This window comes from Heterodontus francisci, chromosome 27, assembly GCF_036365525.1.
Source record: "Heterodontus francisci isolate sHetFra1 chromosome 27, sHetFra1.hap1, whole genome shotgun sequence".
Classification (NCBI taxonomy): Eukaryota; Metazoa; Chordata; class Chondrichthyes; order Heterodontiformes; family Heterodontidae; genus Heterodontus; species Heterodontus francisci.
In genome coordinates, this window is record NC_090397.1 from 50,305,349 (window position 1) to 50,326,972 (window position 21,624).

The following is a 21,624-nucleotide window of genomic DNA, read 5'->3' on the forward strand; positions in this document are numbered from 1 at the left end:
TGATTGCACTGGAGGGGGTGCAGAGGCAATTCACCAGGATGGTGCCTGGGATGGAACATTTAAGCTATGAAGAGAGTTTGGATAGGCTTGGGTTGTTTGCGCTGGAGCAGAGTAGACTGAGGGGTGACCTGATTGAGGTGTACAAGATGATGAGGGGCATGGACAGGATGGATAGGGAGCAGCTGTTCCCCTTCGTTGAAGGGTCAGTTACGAGGGGACATGAGTTTAAGGTGAGGGGCAGGAGGTTTAAGGGGGATTTGAGGGAGAACTTTTTTACCCAGAGGGTGGTGACAGTCTGGAATGCACTGCCTGGGAGGGTGATAGAGGCGGGTTATCTCATATCTTTTACAAAGTACCTGGATGAGCACTTGGCACGTCATAACATTCAAGGCTATGGGCCAAGTGCTGGCAAATGGGATTTGCACCGACCTGTGAAACCATTTGACCTACACTATTCCATTTTCATCCATATGTCTATCCAATGACCACTTAAATGCCCTTAAAGTTGGCGAGTCTACTACTGTTGCAGGCAGGGCGTTCCACACCCTTACTACTCACTGAGTAAAGAAACTACCTCAAACATCTGTCCTATATCTATCACCCCTCAACTTAAAGCTATGTCCCCTCGTGTTTGCCATCACCATCCGAGGAAAAAGACTCTCACTATCCACCCTATCTAACCCTCTGATTATCTTATATGTCTCTATTAAGTCACCTCTCCTCCTCCTTCTCTCCAACGAAAACAACCTCAAGTCCCTCAGCCTTTCCTCATAAGACCTTCCCTCCATACCAGGCAACATCCTAGTAAATCTCCTCTGCACCCTTTCCAAAGCTTCCACATCCTTCCTATAATGCGGTGACCAGAACTGCACGCAATACTCCAGGTGCGGTCTCACCAGAGTTTTGTACAGCTGCAGCATAACCTCGTGGCTCCGAAACTCGATCCCCCTACTAATAAAAGCTAACACACCATATGCCTTCTTAACAGCCCTATTAACCTGGCTAGCAACTTTCCGGGATTTATGTACCTGGACACCAAGATCTCTCTGTTCATCTACACTACCAAGAATCTTCCCATTAGCCCAGTACTCTGCATTCCTGTTACTCCTTCCAAAGTGAATCACCTCACACTTTTCCGCATTAAACTCCATTTGCCATCTCTCAGCTCAGCTCTGCAGCCTATCTATGTCCCTCTGTACCCTACAACATCCTTCGGCACCATCCACAACTCCACCGACCTTCGTGTCATCCGCAAATTTACTAACCCACCCTTCTACACCCTCATCCAGGTCATTTATAAAAATGACAAACAGCAGTGGCCCCAAAACAGATCCTTGCGGTACACCACTAGTAACTAAACTCCAGGATGAACATTTGCCATCAACCACCAGCTAGCCAATTTCTGATCCAAAGCTCTAAATCACCTTCAACCCCATACCTCCGTATTTTCTGCAATAGCCTACCATGGGGAACCTTATCAAAGGCCTTACTGAAATCCATATACACCACATCCACTGCTTTACCCTCATCCACCTGTTTGGTCACCTTCTCGAAAAACTCAATAAGGTTTGTGAGGCACGACCTACCCTTCACAAAACCGTGCTGACTATCGCTAATGAACTTATTCTTTTCAAGATGATTATAAATCCTGTCTCTTATAACCTTTTCCAACATTTTACCCACAACCGAAGTAAGGCTCACAGCTCTATAATTACCAGGGCTGTCTCTACTCCCCTTCTTGAACAAGGGGACAACATTTGCTATCCTCCAGTCTTCCAGCACTATTCCTGTCGACAATGACGACATAAAGATCAAGGACAAAGGCTCTGCAATCTCCTCCCTAGCTTCCCAGAGAATCCTAGGATAAATCCCATCTGGCCCAGGGGACTTATCTATTTTCACACTTTCCAAAATTGCTAACACCTCCTCCTTGTGAACCTCAATCCCATCTAGCCTAGTAGTCTGAATCTCAGTATTCTCCTCGACAACATTTACTTTCTCTACTGTAAATACTGACGATTAGGTAGACAGGTCAGGTGTTTTAATGCATCGGTGCAGACGCGATGGGCTGAAGGGCCTCTTCTGCACTGTATTATTCTGTGATTCATTCTTCCAGTGTTATCCACATCAGGAATATATTCAAAGTCTTCCATATACACACATTTCCTGTAAGCGTCACTCTTGCTTCCTCTCACACTTCAATCTTCCTATGTATTAAAAAAGGAGGTAGAGAGAAAACAGGGAATTACAGACCGGTTAGCCTGACATCAGTCGTGGGGAAAATGGTAGAGTCCATTATAAAAGATGTAATAGCAGAGCACTTGGAAAACAATGCCAAGATCGGACAAAGTCAGCATGGATTTACGAAAGCGAAATCATGCTTGACAAATCTACTGAAATTTTTTGAGGATGTAACTAATACAATAGATAAGGGAGAACCAGTGGATGTGGTGTATTTGGACTTTCAGAAGGCTTTCGATAAGGTCCTACATAAGAGATTAGCGTACAAAATTAAAACACATGGAATTGGGGGTAAAGTACTGACATGGACAGAGAACTGGTTGGCAGACAGGAAACAAAGAGTAGGAATAAACAGGTCTTTTTCCGAGTGGCAGACAGTGACTAGTGAGGTACCGCAGGGATCAGCGCTAGGACCCCTGCTATTCACAATATATATTAATGATATAGATGAGAGAATTAAATGTAATATATCTAAATTTGCAGATGACACAAAGCTGGGTGGCAGTGTGAGCTGTGAGGAGGATGTAGAGAAGCTCCAGTGTGATTTGGGCAGGTTGAGTGAGTGGGCGAATACATGGCAGATGTAGTATAATGTGAATAAATGTGAGGTTATCTACTTTGGTGGCAAAAACAGAAAGCAGATTTTATCTGAACGACGATAGATTGGGAAAGGGGGAGGTCCAGCGAGACCTGGGTGTCCTTGTGCACCAGTCACTGAAAGTAAGCATGCAGGTGCAGCAGGCAGTTAAGAATGTTAGCCTTCATAGCGAGAGGATTCGAGTACAGGAGCAATTACATGCTGCAATTATACGAGGCCTTGGTGAGACCACATCTGGAGTATTGTGTGCAGTTTTGGTCTCCTTATCTGAGGAAGGATGTTCTTGCTATAGAGGGAGTGCAGTGAAGGTTCACCAGACTGATTCCTGAGATGGCAGGACTGATGTATGAAGAGAGATTGGGTCGATTAGGCTTGTATTTGCTAGAGTTTAGAAGAATGAGAGGGGATCTCATTGAACCCTACAATATTCTAACAGGACTGGACAGACTAGATGCAGGAAGGATGTTCCCGATGGTGGGGGAGTCCAGGACCAGGGGTCACAGTCTAAAGATAAGTGGTAAGCCATTTAGGACTGAGAAGAGGTGGGATTTCTTCACCCAGAGAGTGGTGAACAAAGAACAAAGAAAAGAACAAAGAAAATTACAGCACAGGAACAGGCCCTTCGGCCCTCCAAGCCTGCGCCGATCCAGATCCTCTATCTAAACATGTCGCCTATTTTCTAAGGGTCTGTATCTCTTTGCTTCCTGCGCATTCATGTATCTGTCTAGATACATCTTAAAAGACGCTATCGTGCCCGCATCTACCACCTCCGCTGGCAACGCGTTCCAGGCACCCACCACCCTCTGCGTAAAGAACTTTCCACGCATATCCCCCCTAAACTTTTCCCCTCTCACTTTGAACTCGTGACCCCTAGTAATTGAATCCCCCACTCTGGGAAAAAGCTTCTTGCTATCCACCCTGTCTATACCTCTCATGATTTTGTACACCTCAATCAGGTCCCCCCTCAACCTCCGTCTTTCTAATGAAAATAATCCTAATCTACTCAACCTCTCTTCATAGCTAGCGCCCTCCATACCAGGCAACATCCTGGTGAACCTCCTCTGAAGATCTCCAAAGCATCTACATCCTTTTGGTAATGTGGCAACCAGAACTGCACGAATTCTCTACCACAGAAATCAGTTGAGGCCAAATCATTAAATATATTCAAGAAAGAGTTAAATATAGTTCTTAGGGCTAAAGGGATCAAGGGATAGGGGGAGAAAACGGGAACAGGGTACTGAGTCTGGATGATCAGCCATGATCGTATTGAATGGCTGTGCAGGCTCGAAGGGCTGAATGGCCTACTCCTGCTCCTATTTTTCTATGTTTCTATTACACTGAGCCCTGATTCAGGTTTCTGAGCTGACCAATAGGTGACACTTCAGTATTCAATCTACACATCCCTGATTGCCTGGCTGAGTCATGTGATCAACTACAGCCTTGGTGTTCCCAGTTTTCAGGAAGGTTAACAGGCCTAACTCCACCAGCAGGTCTCAGCAGCTATATTTTACTCCTTCCCCATTTCCTGCTCTAATGTTCCAGGTCGTCCCACTCTCACTAAGTCTTTTCAATGACCAGGTCCTGCCTGCTGCTCCCGCTGACCCAGACAGTATCTCAGGCTTTCCTGACTCTCCACCATGACTACCAGCCACATCCCCCACATCCTGGTACTCATGGCACCGAAGCTGAGGTCCTGCTGAGCAGGAATGGGAAGAGACTTTGGGTTTCTTAAGTAATTTAAGCCCTTTGAAAAGTATTAATGAGGAAAAGGGCTTCAGAACCTTAGAACCCATTCCTGCCCATTTGAAATGGCTTTGGGTGAAGTGGGGCTGAATCTCCCCCTTTTATTCACGGAAAGCTCTGTATTATTCTCTGTTTGAATCATGTTGGGTGGCAGGCATAACTCAGTGGCAGCACTCTGAGTCTCACACCAGAGACTTAAGCACATAATCCATGCTGACACTTCAGTCAGAGGGGAAAGGGATGAACCCAGCAATTACAGAACAGTCAGCCTAATGTTGGTGCTGGGGAAACTTTTGGAGACAATAATCCGGGACAAAATTAATCGGCACTTGAAAAAGTTTGGGCTAATAAATCAAATTCAGAATAGAGTTATTAAAGGCAAATTATGTTTGACTAATTTGAGTTCTTTGGTGAAATAATGGAGGGTTGACATTGGCAGTGCCGTTAACATTGTTTACATGGACTTTCAAAAAATGTTGAGCAAAGTACCACATAATAGATTTGCTCGCAAAATTAAAACCCCCAGGATTAAAGGAACAGTAGCAATATGGATGTGCAATTGGCTAAAGGACAGAAAGCAGAAAGTAGTCATGAATGTCTGATTTTCTGATTGGAGAGAAGTATACAAACAAATATGGGCAGATCAGGGATGTGAATGTGTGGCTGAAAGACTGGTGAGGAAAGGAAAACTAATGGGACTAAAGACTGACAAAGTCCTCTGGACCTGAATAACTGCACCCTAGGGTCTTTAGTTTAGTTTAGTTTAGAGATACAGCACTGAAACAGGCCCTTCGGCCCACTGAGTCTGTGCCGACCATCAACCACCCATTTATACTAATCCTACACTAATTCCATATTCCTACCACATCCCCACCTGTCCCTATATTTCCCTACCACCTACCTATACAAGGGGCAATTTATAATGGCCAATTAACCTACCAACCTGCAAGTCTTTTGGCATGTGGGAGGAAACCGGAGCACCCGGAGGAAACCCACGCAGACACAGGGAGAACTTGCAAACTCCACACAGGCAGTACCCAGAATTGAACCCGGGTCGCTGGAGCTGTGAGGCTGCGGTGCTAACCACTGCGCCACTGTGCCGCCCTTAAAGGAAGAAACTGCAGAGATAGTGGATGCATTGGTTGTAATCTTCCAAAATTCCCTAGATTCTGCAAAGGTTCCAATGGACTGGAAAACTGCAAATGTAACACCGCTATTCAAAGGAGGGAGACAGAAAGCAGGAAACTATAGTTCTGTTAGCCTAACATTCGTCATTGGGAAAATGCTTGAATCTAATATTCAGGAAGTAGTAGCAGAATATTTAGAAAATCATAATGAAATCAGGCAGAGACAACAAGGTTTTGTAAAAGGGAAATCATGTTTGACAAATTTATTAGAATTCTTTGAGGATGTAACAAGTAGATGTAGTGTATTTGGATTTCCAAAAGGCATTCAATAATGTACAACATAAAAGGTTACAAACATACAAACATACGAATTAGGAGCAGAAGAAGGTCATTCGGCCCCTTAGCCTGCTCCACCATTCAATAAGATCATGGCTGATCTATTTGTGTCTCAAATTCCACACTCCCATCTACCCCCGATAACCTTTGATTCCCTTGCTGCACAAGGATCTATCTACCCCGCCTTAAAATTATTCAGTGACCCCACCTCCACCACCTTCTGAGGCAGAGAGTTCCAAAGTCGCACAACCATCAGAGAAAAAATTGCTCCTCATCCCTGTCCTAAAAGGGCGACTCCTAATTATGATTAGATTTTAGATTAGAGATACAGCACTGAAACAGGCCCTTCGGCCCACCGAGTCTGTGCCGAACATCAACCAACCAATTATACTAATCCTACACTAATCCCATATTCCTACCAAACATCCCCACCTGTCCCTATATTTCCCTACCACCTACCTATACTAGTGACAATTTATAATGGCCAATTTACCTATCAACCTGCAAGTCTTTTGGCTTGTGGGAGGAAACCGGAGCACCCGGAGGAAACCCACGCAGACACAGGGAGAACTTGCAAACTCCACACAGGCAGTACCTGGAATCGAACCCGGGTCCCTGGAGCTGTGAGGCTGCAGTGCTAACCGCTGCGCCACTGTGCCGCCCGCATATTATAAGACAGTGCCCCCTAGTTCTGGACTCACCCACAAGATGAAATATCCTTTCCACATTCACCTTGTCAAGACCGATCAGGATCTTATATACTTAAATCAAGTCTCCCCTCACTCTTCTAAACTCCAGTATAAACAAGCCCAGTCTGTCCAACCTTTCCTCATATGACAACCCACTCATTCCAGGTATGAATCTAGTAAACCTCCTCTGAACTGCCTCCAACGCATTCATATACTTCCTTCAATAAGGAGACCAAACGGCACACAGTATTCGAGATGTGGTCTCACCAATGCCTTGTATAACTGAAGCATAACATCCTTACTTTTATTTTCAATTCCTCTTGTAATAAAGGATAGAGTTCCATTAGTCTTCTTTATTGCTGTACCCGCCCACTAACTTTTTGTGGCTCATGCACTAGAACACCTAGATCCCTCTGTACCTTGGAATTCTGCAGTCATTCTCTAGTTAAGAAATATTCTGCTTTTATATTCTTCATGCCAAAGTGAACAACTTCACATTTTCCCACATTATACTCATTTTCCCACTCACTCAACCTATCTAGATCAGTCTGCAAGCTCCTTATGCCCTCTTCACAATATACTTTCCTACCTACTTTGTGTCATCTGCAACTTTAGCTACCATACCATCACTCCCCTCATCTAAGTAATTGATATAAGTTGTAAAAAGTTGAGGCCCCAGCACAGACCCCTGCGAGACTCTACTCGTCACACCCTGCCAATCAAAAAAGGACCCATTTATGCATACTCTCTGTTTTCTGCCAGCAGCCAATCTTTTATCCATGTTAATATGCTACCCATTACATCATGAGCTCCTACTTCTCGCTATAACCTTTTATGTGGCACCTCGTCAAATGCTTTCTGGAGAGGTTGCTGCACAAGATAAGAGCTCATGGTGTTGGGGGTAATATAAGAGTGGATAGAGGACTGGCTAACTAACAGGAAACAGAGAGTCAGGATAAATGGGGCATTTTCTGGTTGGCAAACTGTAACTAGCGCAGTGGCACAGGGATTAGTGCTGGGGCCTCAACTATTTACGCTCTATATTAATGACTTGGATGAAGGGACTGAGTGTATGTAGCCAAATTTGCAGCCAATACAAAGATAGGTAGAAAAGCAAATTGTGAGGACGACACAAAGGGCTGGAATTTACTGGCCCCCCTGAAGGCGGGGGCATAGTAGGGAGCCTGGAAAATGCTTCTGCGAGAGGCCCTCCACGGGCCTCGACGCTGGGAAGGCCCCACCCCATATTACTGGCGGGAAGAGGCCTCGTGGCAGCTCCCCCACTGCTCAGCGAGGGGAGCATTATTACAATAGGTTAATTTATTAAAATCAAGGTATAGTTATTTACCTTGTCACGCCAAGCGTCCCACTTCCATATTACCGTCGGTGACCGGTACTCCCGTGCCGTGGGATCTCTGAGCATAGATCTGATGCGGGATACTGATGGGGAAGGGGAGAGAGAGAAAAAACGTACCTGATTGGTCGAGGGGGTGATGGGAAGGGGTAAAGGTAAAAGCTTCTAACCTTTGGGGGTGGGAAGGGTCAGATACTCAAGGTAAGTATTTTGTGGGTGGAGAGGGCACAAATATGTGTAAGGCTATCAGGGGGGTGGGGGTGGGTGGTCGGGAGAGGGGCTGGAAAGATATCTGTAAAATGTTTAATATTTTAAAATGCACTCTTGCTTTAAAAGTTAAAAATGTCAGTAAGGGCTCTAAGCCCTTTAAAAATGGCGCCGGCGCCTGCACACTGTCGCCAGACGCCATTGCCGGGGACGGAGCGCCCTCCTCCTCCACATCATTGGGGGTGGAGTTACCATCCACCCCGCCCATGTAAATGAGCCGCCACACTCTATATCACAGTGACTCCGCGGAGTAAAAGCCGCATGTGAAAGCTGCCATCTCACAGGCTCGCCATCTATAAGATTGGCGGCATACTTGTAAAATTCAGCCCAAAATGTCTGCAAAAAGATATAGATAAGTGAATGGGCAAAAATTTGGCAGATGGAGTATAATGTGGGAAAATGCGAGGTTGTTCATTTTGGCAGGAAGAATAAAAAAAAGAATATTATTTACCTGGAGAGAGACTGCAGAATGTTGTGGTACAGAGGGATCTGGGTATCCTTGTACATAAATCACAAGATGTCAGCATGCAGGCACAGCAAATAGTTAGGAAAGCAAATAGAATGTTGGCATTTATTGCAGGGGGAATGAAGTATAAAAGTAGGGAAATCACTACAACTATACAGGGCATTGATGAGACTGCACCTAGAGTACTGTGCACAGTTTTGGTCTCCTTATTTAAAGAAGAATATACTTGTATTGGAGATAGAAGTTTCACTCGGTTGATTTCTGGGATGAAGAGGTTGTCTTATGAGGAAAAGTGAGCAGGTCAAGCCTAGAATCATTGGGATTTAGAAGAATGAGAGGTGATCTTATTGAAATGTATAAGATTCTGAGGGAGCTTGACAGGGTAGACGTTGAGTGGATGTTTCCCCGCATGGAAGAATCTAGAACTAGGGGCACAGTTTCAAAATAAGGGGTTTCATTTCCAAGACAGAGATGAGGCGTAATTTATTTTTTTAGAGTGTCATTAATTTTGGAATTCTCTTCCCCAGAGAGCAGTGGAGGCTGGGTCATTGAATATATTCAAGGCTGAACGAGACAGATTCTTGATCTATAAGGGAGTCAAGGGTTATGGGGGTGTCATGTCACAGAGGGAACAATGATGAAATATGAAATGAACTGGAAGAATTATAAAATAAAAGTCAACTGTTGAACTGAACTACACAAAATGGACAGATTTGTGCTACAGGCAAGTTGGAGAAGAGGTCAGGTGACCTCTCCTCTACTGCCGATAAACAAGTTTGTCTGTTGAAGATGAAACCCATTATCCACATCTGAATTAGCTTTGGGGAAAACACATTGAAGTGGACAACAGCCCATTCCATGATAACAACTCCTATCTGCAGGAATGGAGCTAACACAGACTTTTGCAGACAGACTGACACTGCAGCCAAGACTAAGATCATAGGAGTGAACTAGCCCCACTTTAGCAGAATGAACTACATTCAGACACCATCATGTAATAATGGTTCCAATATCCTGGAATATTGCATGAATCACACCAGGGGAGAGAGCCCTTTGTCACCTGACCAACACCCCAACTTGACAAGTTTCGACTTTAAATATATAAGGGTTGTCCACTTTGGCAGCAAAAATAAAAAAGGTATCCGTCCAAAGAGAGAGAGGCAGAACAGTCAGGGAAGGCCTTTTCTAGCCAGAACAGCTGTGAGACAATTTCAGGAGATTACTAGATTGGCTGAGGCACCACACTGGGGGAGTGACAGTGGCTCTGTGGAGCATGAACCTGCTATTCTCTCCCAAGATGACAGCATTCGGGCTCCCACAACTGCCAGTCCGCCAGTGCCACTGCTGTTGCCTATCAGTCAGTCAACTAGACCTCTGCTGCCGATGCCGAGATGGTGCGGTCCAAAGGTAGAGATTCTAGCCCCAGAACTGCTCGAGGACATCCTGCAGGGTCATCTACATTCTCCCTCAGTGAAAGCCAGCAGCCTTCCGCGAGCCATGCTGGATAGTGGGGTATCACTACATAGGAGTACTAAGCCTGGCAAGGACATCAGCAAGACAGGCACAAAAGGAATGCCCAAGGGTGAATAGTTGACTTTTATATAGAATATTGGATGTTCTGTTTGATAAAGCTGGTAGGGAATGGTTGCTCTGTGACTTTTATTTCAGCATTATGACCAAGAGGTGCATATAAGAGGAATGGTACTATGTGGGACTGCTGTACACTGGTGATTTGGATTTGTGTTCACTGGAACCGGAGTTGAATGAGGCAACCATAGACTACCAAACTGAGCTTAGATGTGGTAGCAGCCTCCACCCTTCCTCCTCCTCTTCCTCCTCCTCAGCCTTCTGAGGTGTTTGCTGTGGCAAGGGCTGTGCCCTCAGGATGGCCAAGGTATAGAGGATACAGTGGACCACCAAGAATCAGGACAACACCACCACCACCCACCCCCCACCCCCGCACCATCGAGTACTGGAGGACTCCTCCAAAACAGTTGAGACATTGAAACCATTGCTTCAGCATCTCATTACTATATGATGTTTCTTGTGGCAGCATGGCTCTCATTGTACACATTGGCTTTTGGAGTGAAGTCATGAGCCAAGTTTAAAGTGGATAGCCCTTGATGCCCAGCAGCCATCCTCTGGTTTGATGTAGTTGCTGAAAGATTGAGGAAACAGTGCACTAGTGCAAAACAAAAGCATCATGACCAGTGGGTATTCACCAGCATGACATGCTGAGGGTGGTCGCACACCAATTGCACATCCAAAGAACGGTAACCCTTGTGGTTTTGGTACATCTCATATTAAGAATCAGCACCTGCAAAGCAACATGTGTTCAGTTGGAGGCACCCTGCACCATGGGAATCCTGCTACCCTAGCAAATCTATGTGCACACTCCATCTGCTTCTCTCTGGTCAGACAGAACACAATGATCTCCCCTCTCCTGGTATAAAGAGCTCTGTCACCTCTCTGCTGCAGCAATAGACAGAAAACTGGGAAATGTTTTATATGTTACCTGCTCTAGCCAGCTGGAAGTATCCTGATGTGAAGAAATTCAGGGCCACGGTCACATTCACAGCTATTGGCAGCGCCAACCTTGTTCTGCTCTAAGGCTGCAGGTTTGATTCCAAGAGGTGGGAGAGATCTGTGAGCACCTCCTTCGAAAAGCACAGGCGACACAGACACAGGTGCTAAGTTAGATGAAGATAAGAGATGTACTCCTGAGAGACCTTAGCTGGATAAAGCCTCCTGCTGAGAACCCTTCCCCTCTTCCTCCGCCTCCCTCTGCAAGCAGCTCAACATCTGCTTTGCTGCCTCTGCTCCATCTCTCTCTCATGTTGCTGCCCCAGGGTATCTGCAACTATAGCACCCATGTCTGGGAGCAAATGGTGTGCCCAGAAACCTTGCAGTCACAACCAAGGCCTTCTCCACATATAGCAACCACTCCCTGTCAATTTCACCAACTTTACCCAACTCCTCAAAACACTAAGCACTTCCACAAACTCAAATAGAACAATTAGAAAGTTCAGCTAGGTGAGTGTAAGAGGGGGTGTTGGTTAGAGCGGCAAGGTTGAAAATAGCAGCATTAGTATCAAATCAGTGTTATACACTGATGTCATGATCTGCCTACTCTGCATACATCTGGTGCATGCTCCAAATGCCCGGACTAACACCCTCAACAAGATGGTGCTTTTTGCAGGCCACGGCAAAAGTGTGCAGCAGCAGCACAGATGCCATTTTTGTACGAAAAAGGGCACCCGTAGCACTGAAACTATGGGTGATAGGGAGCTGAATTTTGCAGCCAAGAAGTCTTACTGAAATTATATAGGGCCTTGGTGAGACCACATGTGAAGATTATCAGGAATACAGCCTGAGGATTATCAGAGACACAGAGTGAGAATTATCAAGTCAAAGATTGTGGATTAACAGAGGGGTTAATTGAGGACAAGACAGTAACTGTGGGTAATGAGGGACACACATTGAGGATAATCAAGAACACAAATTGAGGATTATCCAAGAAACAGATTGAGGATTATCAGGGACACAGAGTGAGGATTATCAGAAACACAGAGTGAGGATTATTAGGGAAACAGATCGAGGATTATCAAGGACACAGAGTGAGGATTATCAGTGACACAGAGTGAGGATTATCAGAGACACAGATTTAGGATTATCAGAGACAGACATTGAGGATTATCAGAGACAGAGATTGAGGATTATCAGAAACACAGATTTAGGATTATCAGAGACAGACATTGAGGATTATCAGAGACAGAGATTGAGGATTATCAGAGACAGAGATTGAGGATTATCAGAAACACAGATTGAGGATTATCAGGGACACAGAGTGAAGATTATCAGAGACACAGAATGAGGATTATCAGAGACAGTGATTGAGGACTGTAAATGACCCAGATTGAGGATTATCATGGCAACACAGTGAAAGTTATCAGTCTGATTGAAAATTATAATTGATGCATTTGAACATAAGAAATAGGAGCAGGAGTAGACCAAACATCCCCTTGAGTAGAAGAATTATCAGGAACATGAATGAAGATTTTAAGGTCTTACATTGAGGTTTTTTCTCATGGGATGTGGGCATCGCTGGTAAGACCAGCATTTATCGTCCATCTTTAATTGCACTTGAGAAGGTGGTGGTGAGCCATCTTCTTGAACTGCTGAAGTCTTTGTAGTGCATGGCAGCAAGTTGCAGGATTTTGATTCAGCGATGATGAAGTAACAGCAATACATTTCCATGTCAGCATGGTGAGTGATCTGGAGGCAAAACTGTAGATGGTGTGTTCCACGTGCCTGCTGCCTTTGTTCCTTTAGGTGGTAAAGATCGTGGGTTTGGAAGATGCAGTTGAAAAAGTCTTGCCGAGTTGCTGCAGTGAACATAGAAACATAGGAACAAGAGTAGGCCATTTAGCTCCTTGAGATCATGGCTGATCTGTGACCTAACTCCATATACCCACCTTTGTTGCATGTCCCTTAATACCTTTGGTTAACAAAGATCTATCAATCTCAGTTTTAAGATCAATTGCTGTTGAAGGAAAAGAGTTCCAAACCTGTTGCATGTAGAACTGTTTCCTAATTACACTTCTGAAAGGTCTGGCTCTAATTTTTGGACTGTGTCCCTTTGTCCTATACTCCCCAACTATCAGGAATAGTTTCTGCCAATTAACCCTATCTGCTCTCTTGCTTTCATGAAAACTTTAAACAAATTACCCCTTAATCTTCCCTATTCTAGGGAATACAATCCTAGTTTGTGTAATCTGTCCTCATATCGTAACACGTGGAATGCAGAAGTCATTCAAGTAAATGTACACTGCCTTCCCTCCAAGGCTAATATAACCTTCCTAAGGTGGGCGGGGTGCGGGGGGGCGCATGGGCCAGAACTGCTCACAGTACTCCAGGTGTGGTCTAACCATGTGGAATGAATCAAATTTGCTGAAGACTGGCATCTGGGATGGTGAAGACCTCAGGAAGAGACAGAGGTGGATCATTGACTTGGACTGAAGATAGTAGGAAATGCATCAGTCTTGCCTCTTGCACTCAGGTGCAGAGATTGAGATTAAGATTATAAGGGCACAGGTTCAGGATTATCAGTGGCACACATTGAGCATTATCAGGGCAACAGATTGAGGATCATCTGAGACCCAAGCTAATGATGATCAGGATACAGATTGAGGTTTATCAGCGACACAGATTTAGGATTATCGGTTGCACAGATTAGTGCAGGTTTAAAACAATTCCAATTTCCATTGACAAGTTCCTTTTAGTAATATTTCCCAGTTCATTTCTTTCAGTTCATCTCATTTCTTTGAAATTGTTTTGCTGAAACCAAAATGCCACCTAATATTGAAAGTTCATTTTACAAAGTCTGTGTCACTTTCTCCCCAATGCAGTATTGAATGAAGAGGTGGGTCGGAAGCTACAGTGGGACAGGAAGACTGTGATAAACTAGACCCACACAGCAGCAAACACACAGCTCAAGATGCAATTACATTTATTATTGACTGAGAGACTAAGTCAGTCCAGTCACCACAGGCAGTGACTGCAGCTACAAACAAATCGAGACACTGAATCAACTCCTGGAAAGGATCTGTGGAGCATCGCCAGATTCTTCTAACTTCAGTGCAGTGTGTAGGAACAAATGAAAGGTTTCTGGTTATCACAGGGCTGGTCATTCCAAACATCTAAAAAAAGAAAAACATTCAATCCAACATGTCACAACACAATTCATCAATGAATCAGGCAGCAATTTTTCTAATTGGTTTATCCTTTCCATTTTGAGAGAGTCAGTGTCTGTGATCCATTAACTTTACCTGTCTCTTAACCCATGAGTTCACCTTGTAAATAGAGTGAGGTACTTCCTGTTCTGTTACTGTGTGCACTCAGTATGTGTCACTGAAATTTGAAAACCTTACAGTATTCAGTGGGGGTTTGGACAGTTCCTGATTGGAGATGCTGAGCTCACCCTGGGCTGGATTTCCCTGTGTGGGGTGGACAGCAAGGCCTCACCCCCAGGGTTAAACAGTCCCCTTCCCCAGTGCACAGACTTCACACGATTGGAGCAAAGTCTGATTAGAGTTAGAATGTCTCTGTGTGGATTCGATCATCTTAAATCTGGTAATTGAACCCTCTGTGGAAAGTGGGAGGGATGTTGGTGCATTAGTAAAGTTAGGGCTGGATACAGGAAGGTTGACTATTTTTCTGGGAATGTTGTGTAAAGACAGAGCAGAGTCCTGCCCACTGACAGCACAGCTGCAGCCCGGGACATGTCAGGATCAGCTCATAAAATGGGGGCAGTTACAATGCTGGTCTCGGTTTAACCTTGTCACTGCAGAATCCACAGAGATGGACAATTGAACAGAGGGAGAAACTGCAGTGTTACATCCAGTGTACATTCCTTTATCTGCAGTGTTACACCCATGGTATGTTCCTCTATTTTCCATGTTACACCCAGTGTACATTCCTCCATCTGCAGTGTTACACCCAGTATATGTTCCCCGCTGTGTAGTGTTACACCCAATTTATGTTCCTCCATGTGCAGTGTTACACCCAGTGTATATTCCGCTATCTGCAGTGTTACATCCAGTGTACGTTCCGCTATCTGCAAGGTTATACCCAGTATATGTTCCTCTATCTGCAGTGTTACACCAAGTATATGTTCCTCTATCTGCAGTGTTACACCCACTGTACATTGCTCTGTCTGAAGTGTTACACTCAGTGTATGTTCCTCTACCTGCTGTGTTACACCCAGTGTATGTTCTTCTAGCTGCAGTGTTACACCCAGTATATGTTCCCCGCTGTGTAGTGTTACACCCAGTTTATGTTCCTCCATGTGCAGTGTTACACGCAGTGTACATTCCTCTATCTGCAATGTTACACCCATGGTATGTTCCTGTATTTGCCGTGTTACACCCAGTGTACATTCTTCTTTCTGCAGTGTTACACCCAGTATATGTTCCTCGCTGTGTAGTGTTACACCCAGTTTATGTTCCTCCATGTGCAGTGTTACACACAGTGTACGTTCCTCTACCTGCAGTGTTACACCCAGTATATGTTCCTCTACCTGCTATGTTAGACCCACTATACATTCTTCTATCTGAAATGTTATACCTAGCATACATTCCTCTATCTGCAGTGTTACACCCAGTGTATGTTCCTTTATTTACAGTGCATGACCCGTATAGGTTCATCCATTAAACAGCTTTACCTTGAAAATGGCTGCATGCTGCTTCAAAAGGGGCAAGAAGTGGAGTCCTGTAAAACTCCAAAACTCAACTACAATAAGTCCAGTTAGAATCTCATTAACTCATCAGTCATTCTTAGAATCAATGAATAGAAACTCCCTGCACAGAATGAAACCATTTGACCCATCGTGCCTGCCAGATCTTTGAAATCATAGAATCATAGGAATTTACAGCAAGGAAGGAGACCATTTGGCATTCATTCAGCCTAATCCCACTTTCCAGCTCTTGGTCTGTAGCCTTGTTGGTTACAGCAACTCAAGTGAACATCCAATTACTTTTTAATGTTATAAGGGTTTCTGCCTCTACCAACTTTTCAGGCAGTGAGTTTCAGATCCACACCACCCTTTGGGTGAACAAATTCCTTTTGATTCCCTTCTAAACATCCGACCGCTTAATCTATGTCCCCTGATGGTGGGCCCCTCAATCAATGGGAATAGGGCATTCCTATCCACTCTATCTAGACCCCTCATAATTTTATGCACTTCAGTCAGGTCTCCCTTCAGCCTCATCTGTTCCAAAGAAAAAAAATAGCCTATCCAATTTTTATGCATAACTAAAATTCTCCAGTCCAGGCAACACCCCCGTGAATCTCCTCTGTCCCATCTATCATGCAACCATACCTTTCCTAGACTGTGGTGAACAGAACTGCATGCAGTACTCCAGCTGTAGCCTAGCTAGTATTTTATACAGTTCCAGCATAACCCTCACAGCTCTTATATTTTATGCCTCGGCTAATAAAGGCAAGTATCGCGTATGCCTTCTTGATCACCTCATCTGCCTGTCAGCAACCTTCAGGGGTCTGTGGATATGCACTCCAAGGTCCCTCTGTTCCTCTACATTTCTCAGTATCCTACCATTCATAGTGTATTCCCTTGCCTTGTTAGCCTTCCCCAAATGCATTACCTCACACTTCATCGGATTGAACTCCATTTGCCACTGTTCCATCCATCTGACTAGTCCATTGATATCTTCTTGCTGCCGACAGCTTTCTTCATTATCAACCACATGGGCAATTTTTGTATTGTCTGCAAATTTCTAATCATATACCCTATATTCAAGTCCAAATCATTGATATATACCACACAAAGCAAGGGACCTAGTACTGAGTCCTGTGGAACCCAACTGAAAACAGCCTTTCAATCACTAAAATACCCATCAACCATTACTCTTTGCTTCCTGCCTCTGAGCCAATTTTGGATTCAACTTCCCACTTTGCTTTGGATCCCATTGGCTTTTACTTTCATGACCAGTCTGCCATTTGGGATTTTATCAAAAGCCTTGCTAAAATCCATATGGACTACATGAAATGCATTACTCTCATCGACCCATCTTGTTAACTCCACAAAAAATATAATTACGTTAGTCAGACATGACCTTCCCTTAACAAATCCATGCTGTCTTTGATTAATCCGTGTCTTTCTTAATGAAGATTTATCCTGTCCCCCAGAATTTTTTTGAATAATTTTCCCAACAGCGAGGTTAGACTGGCTTATAATTGTTCAGCCTATCCCTTTCTCCCTTTTTAAACAATGGTGCAACAATAACTGTCCTCCAGCCCTTTGGAATCATGCCTGTAGCCAGACAGAATTGAAAAATGATGGTCAGAGCTGTAATACTATTTGTTCCTTTGGTATGTAAACTGTTGTAAGATTTCACAGTTCGACAAGAATTATCTAAAGAAAACATGGGTTTAATTATAACTTAACTAGAAGATATATATATGTATGTGTGTGTGTGTAAGTATATATATATATATATATACACACAAGCAGTTACTGCATGAGCACACCTACACACGTCTTGTTCTGTTGAGCTACACCCAAAACTAACTGGTCACGTGTGCTGTGACATCACTTCTTCTGGTGACTTTCACTTACAGCTCTTAAGGTTGTCCCACAAAATCTCCCTTTTTCCAAAGATAAAAACATATTGTTATGATCAGGTGAGGAGGGGTCAAAGGGCTACCCTCTTGTACCCCTCCTTGTTTGACCGCAACAAGGTTTATTTCTTTTAGAAAGTGAATGTACTTGCCAATTCAGAGAGTCTTTAACAACTCACAAGCTATGATCATAAAATAACCAGTCAGACATGTTTTCTTGAGTTTCACAGAGAAAGATTATTGAACTGAAACTGATCTAAGCAAAATAATAAACTACACTCCAACTTACACACACACACACACACACTTTCGAGGGTCTCACACATACAGACAAATGGGTTACAGAGTGGGGAAGGATAGATTGGTTGGATTAGAGTCTGGTGCAATAAAAAGGCATGTAAGTCTGTAGAATTTGGTGACTCAGCTGGCTACCACCTGAACTCAGTGGTCCTGAGGCTAGCAGCTTGTAGATGTGGCCAGCAGGTTCGGTGGTCCTCCTGGAAGCAACGATGTTGATGAATTCCTTCATGGGGTCTCTGTCTGCCATAGTGATAAGCTTAGGTGGCTACGGCCAGCAGGCAGGCTTCAAAACTTGCCAGGTGGACTGGGAAAAGAGAGAGAGAGAGAGGGGCCCCACTTGGATCTCCTCTGATCAGTGTCTAGTTGCTTGTCTGCTGCAGAGAAAAGACAACTTAAAACACACAGATGGTGAGCCTGTCACCTAATGGCTCAGTGTGCATTTCCTCTTGCAACTTAGCTAGTTCATGTCCAGGAATTCCCTCTCTCAATCAAGGGCCCATTGTTCAAGTGATTGCCTTTGAGTAGTTCATTTCCACCAATTTAATGTCCCAAGTGTTTACCTTTAAATGTCTTGTTAATGGGGACCAGCCAGATGATGCACTCCAAACTCCCAAGTCATTGTTCTGGAGGGGACTGACCAGATAATTTGACTCCCTCTCGATACATTGGAATGTAGGGGATTTTGATGCAAATTTCAGTGACCATTTTAACTGCTAGCAGTCATCTTTTAAAAAAAAAATTCAGGTTTCCAGTTGATGGATTAAAAAAATCATCATTCAGCATAGCACATGTTCATGACAATATGTACAATATGTACAATGATGTTGTGGTTCAGACTAACTATACATGATTAAAACAAAATGTTATTTGCAAATTAGTAAGTTTAACAGTCTCTAAAACATAGAGGAGGTTTGCTTATTCATCCCAAGGTTGTTATTGCAATCTAATTCCCAGAGTCAAGCTCATCTTAATGACTCCTCTGAGACTCAGGGGACTGCTGGGTAAGGGAAAACTATTTATTTGGGCAGTTTTAAAATCATTTTCTTTTTGCGAGGAACAGCTTGGACAGAAGGCGGTGCGGAGCGAACTTACAGCAATTTCAGTGTAAGTTACAAGTTAATCCCCTTTTGTTTCGGAGGACCAGGGGACTGCTGGGTAAGGGAAAACTATTTATTTGGGCAGTGGCAGTACCCGAGACACTACACGTGTAGTGTCTCCCACCCACCCTCCTCCTCTAACCAAAAAAAAAGGACTCTGGTGTGTTGATAAGGTAAGCTTTTATTTAAAAAGTTCAGTCCGTCGGATTGCTAAGCGAACAAGTTTTGACTTTTTTTTTTTGGTTTTTCAGTAGATTTGTTGGGAATCTAGAATAGTGGGAATGGAGGTTAAGGCAGTTGTATGTTCCTCCTGCAGAATGTGGGAGGTAAGGGTCGCCAAGAGTGTCCCTGCTGACTGCATCTGCGGGAAGTGCACCCAACTCCAGCTCCTCGCAGACCGCGTTAGGGAACTGGAGCTGGAGCTGGATGAACTTCGGATCATTCGGGAGGCGGAGGGGATTATTGACAGGAGTTATAGGGAGGCAGTCACACCTCAGGTAAAAGAAGTAGGTAGATGGGTTACCGTCAGGGGAAGGAGAGGGAACCAGCAGGCAGTGCAGGGATCCCCTGTGGCCTTTTCCCTCAACAACAGGTATACTGTTTTGGATACTGTTGCGGGGGATGACTTACGAGGGGTAAGCAATGGGGTGCAGGTCTCTGGCACAGAGTCTGTCCCTGTTGCTCAGAAAGGAAAGGGGAAGAGGAGCAGAGCATTAGTCATTGGGGACTCCATAGTTAGGGGAACAGATAGGAGGTTCTGTGGGAACGAGAGAGACTCACGGTTGGTGTGTTGCCTCCCAGGTGCCAGGGTACGTGATGGCTCGGATCGTGTTTTTGGGATCCTTAAGGGGGAGGGGGAGCAGCCCCAAGTCGTGGTCCACATAGGCACCAACGACATAGGTAGGAAGAGAGATGGGGATTTAAGGCAGAAATTCAGGGAGCTCGGGTGGAAGCTTAGAGCGAGAACAACCAGAGTTGTTATCTCTGGGTTGTTGCCCGTGCCACGTGCTAGCGAAGAGAGGAATAGGGAGAGAGAGGAGTTGAACACGTGGCTGCAGGGATGGTGTAGGAGGGAGGGTTTTGGTTTCCTGGATAATTGGGGCTCTTTCTGGGGTAGGTGGGACCTCTACAAACAGGATGGTCTTCACCTGAACCAGAGGGGTACCAATATCCTGGGGGGGAGATTTGTTAGTGCTCTTCCGGGGGGGTTTAAACTAAATCAGCAGGGGAATGGGAACCTAAATTGTAGTTCCAGTGTACAGGCTGTTGAGAGTAGTGAGGTAGGGGATAAGGTTACAGGGACACAAGAGTGCACTGGCAAGCAAGAACTTGGTTTAAAGTGTGTCTACTTCAACACCAGGAGCATCCGGAATAAGGTGGGTGAGCTTGCAGCATGGGTTGGTACCTGGGATCCTGATGTTGTGGCCATTTCAGAGACATGGGTAGAGCAGGGGCAGGAATGGATGTAGCAGGTTCCGGGATTTAGATGTTTCAGTAAGAACAGAGAAGAGGGTAAAAGAGGGGGGGGTGTGGCATTGTTAATCAAGGAAAGTATTACAGCGGCAGAAAGGACGTTTGAGGACTCGTCTACTGAGGTAGTATGGGCCGAGGTTAGAAACAGGAGAGGAGAGGTCACCCTGTTGGGAGTTTTCTATAGACCTCCGAATAGTTCCAGAGATGTAAAGGAAAGGATAGCGAAGATGATTCTCGACAGGAGCGAGAGTAACAGGGTAGTGGTTATGGGGGACTTTAACTTTCCAAATATTGACTGGAAATACTATAGTTCGAGTACTTTAGATGGGTCTGTTTTTGTCCAGTGTGTGCAGGAGGGTTTTCTGACACAGTATGTTGACAGGTCAACCAGGGGCGATGCCACATTGGATTTTGTACTGGGTAATGAACCCGGCCAGGTGTTAGATTTAGATGTAGGTGAGCACTTTGGTGATAGTGATCACAATTCGGTTAGGTTTACCTTAGCGATGGGCAGGGACAGGTATATACCGCAGGGCAAGAATTATAGCTGGGGGAAAGGAAATTATGACGCGATTAGGCAAGATTTAGGATGTGTAGGATGGGGAAGGAAACTGCAGGGGATGGGCACAAACGAAATGTGGAGCTTATTCAAGGAGCAGCTAATGCGTGTCCTTGATAAGTATGTACCTGTCAGGCAGGGAGGAAGTTGTCGAGCGAGGGAGCCGTGGTTTACTAAAGAAGTTGAAGCGCTTGTCAAGAGGAAGAAGGCGGCTTATGTTAGGATGAGGCGTGAAG

The 21,624-nt window shown here is 44.6% G+C and overlaps 1 protein-coding gene across 1 annotated transcript in view; it reads right to left on the reverse strand.

Annotated features, from left to right (window-relative positions):
- Nucleotides 1-14,407: 14,407 nt before the first annotated feature.
- Nucleotides 14,408-21,624, reverse strand: part of LOC137385020 (C-type lectin BjL-like) — a 37,521-nt gene continuing 30,304 nt past the window's right edge. The window contains exon 5 of the mRNA XM_068059760.1: nt 14,408-14,520. Within this exon, the coding sequence (XP_067915861.1) occupies nt 14,456-14,520 (65 nt within the window). The 3' untranslated portion in view covers nt 14,408-14,455. The remainder of the gene's footprint in view (nt 14,521-21,624) is intronic.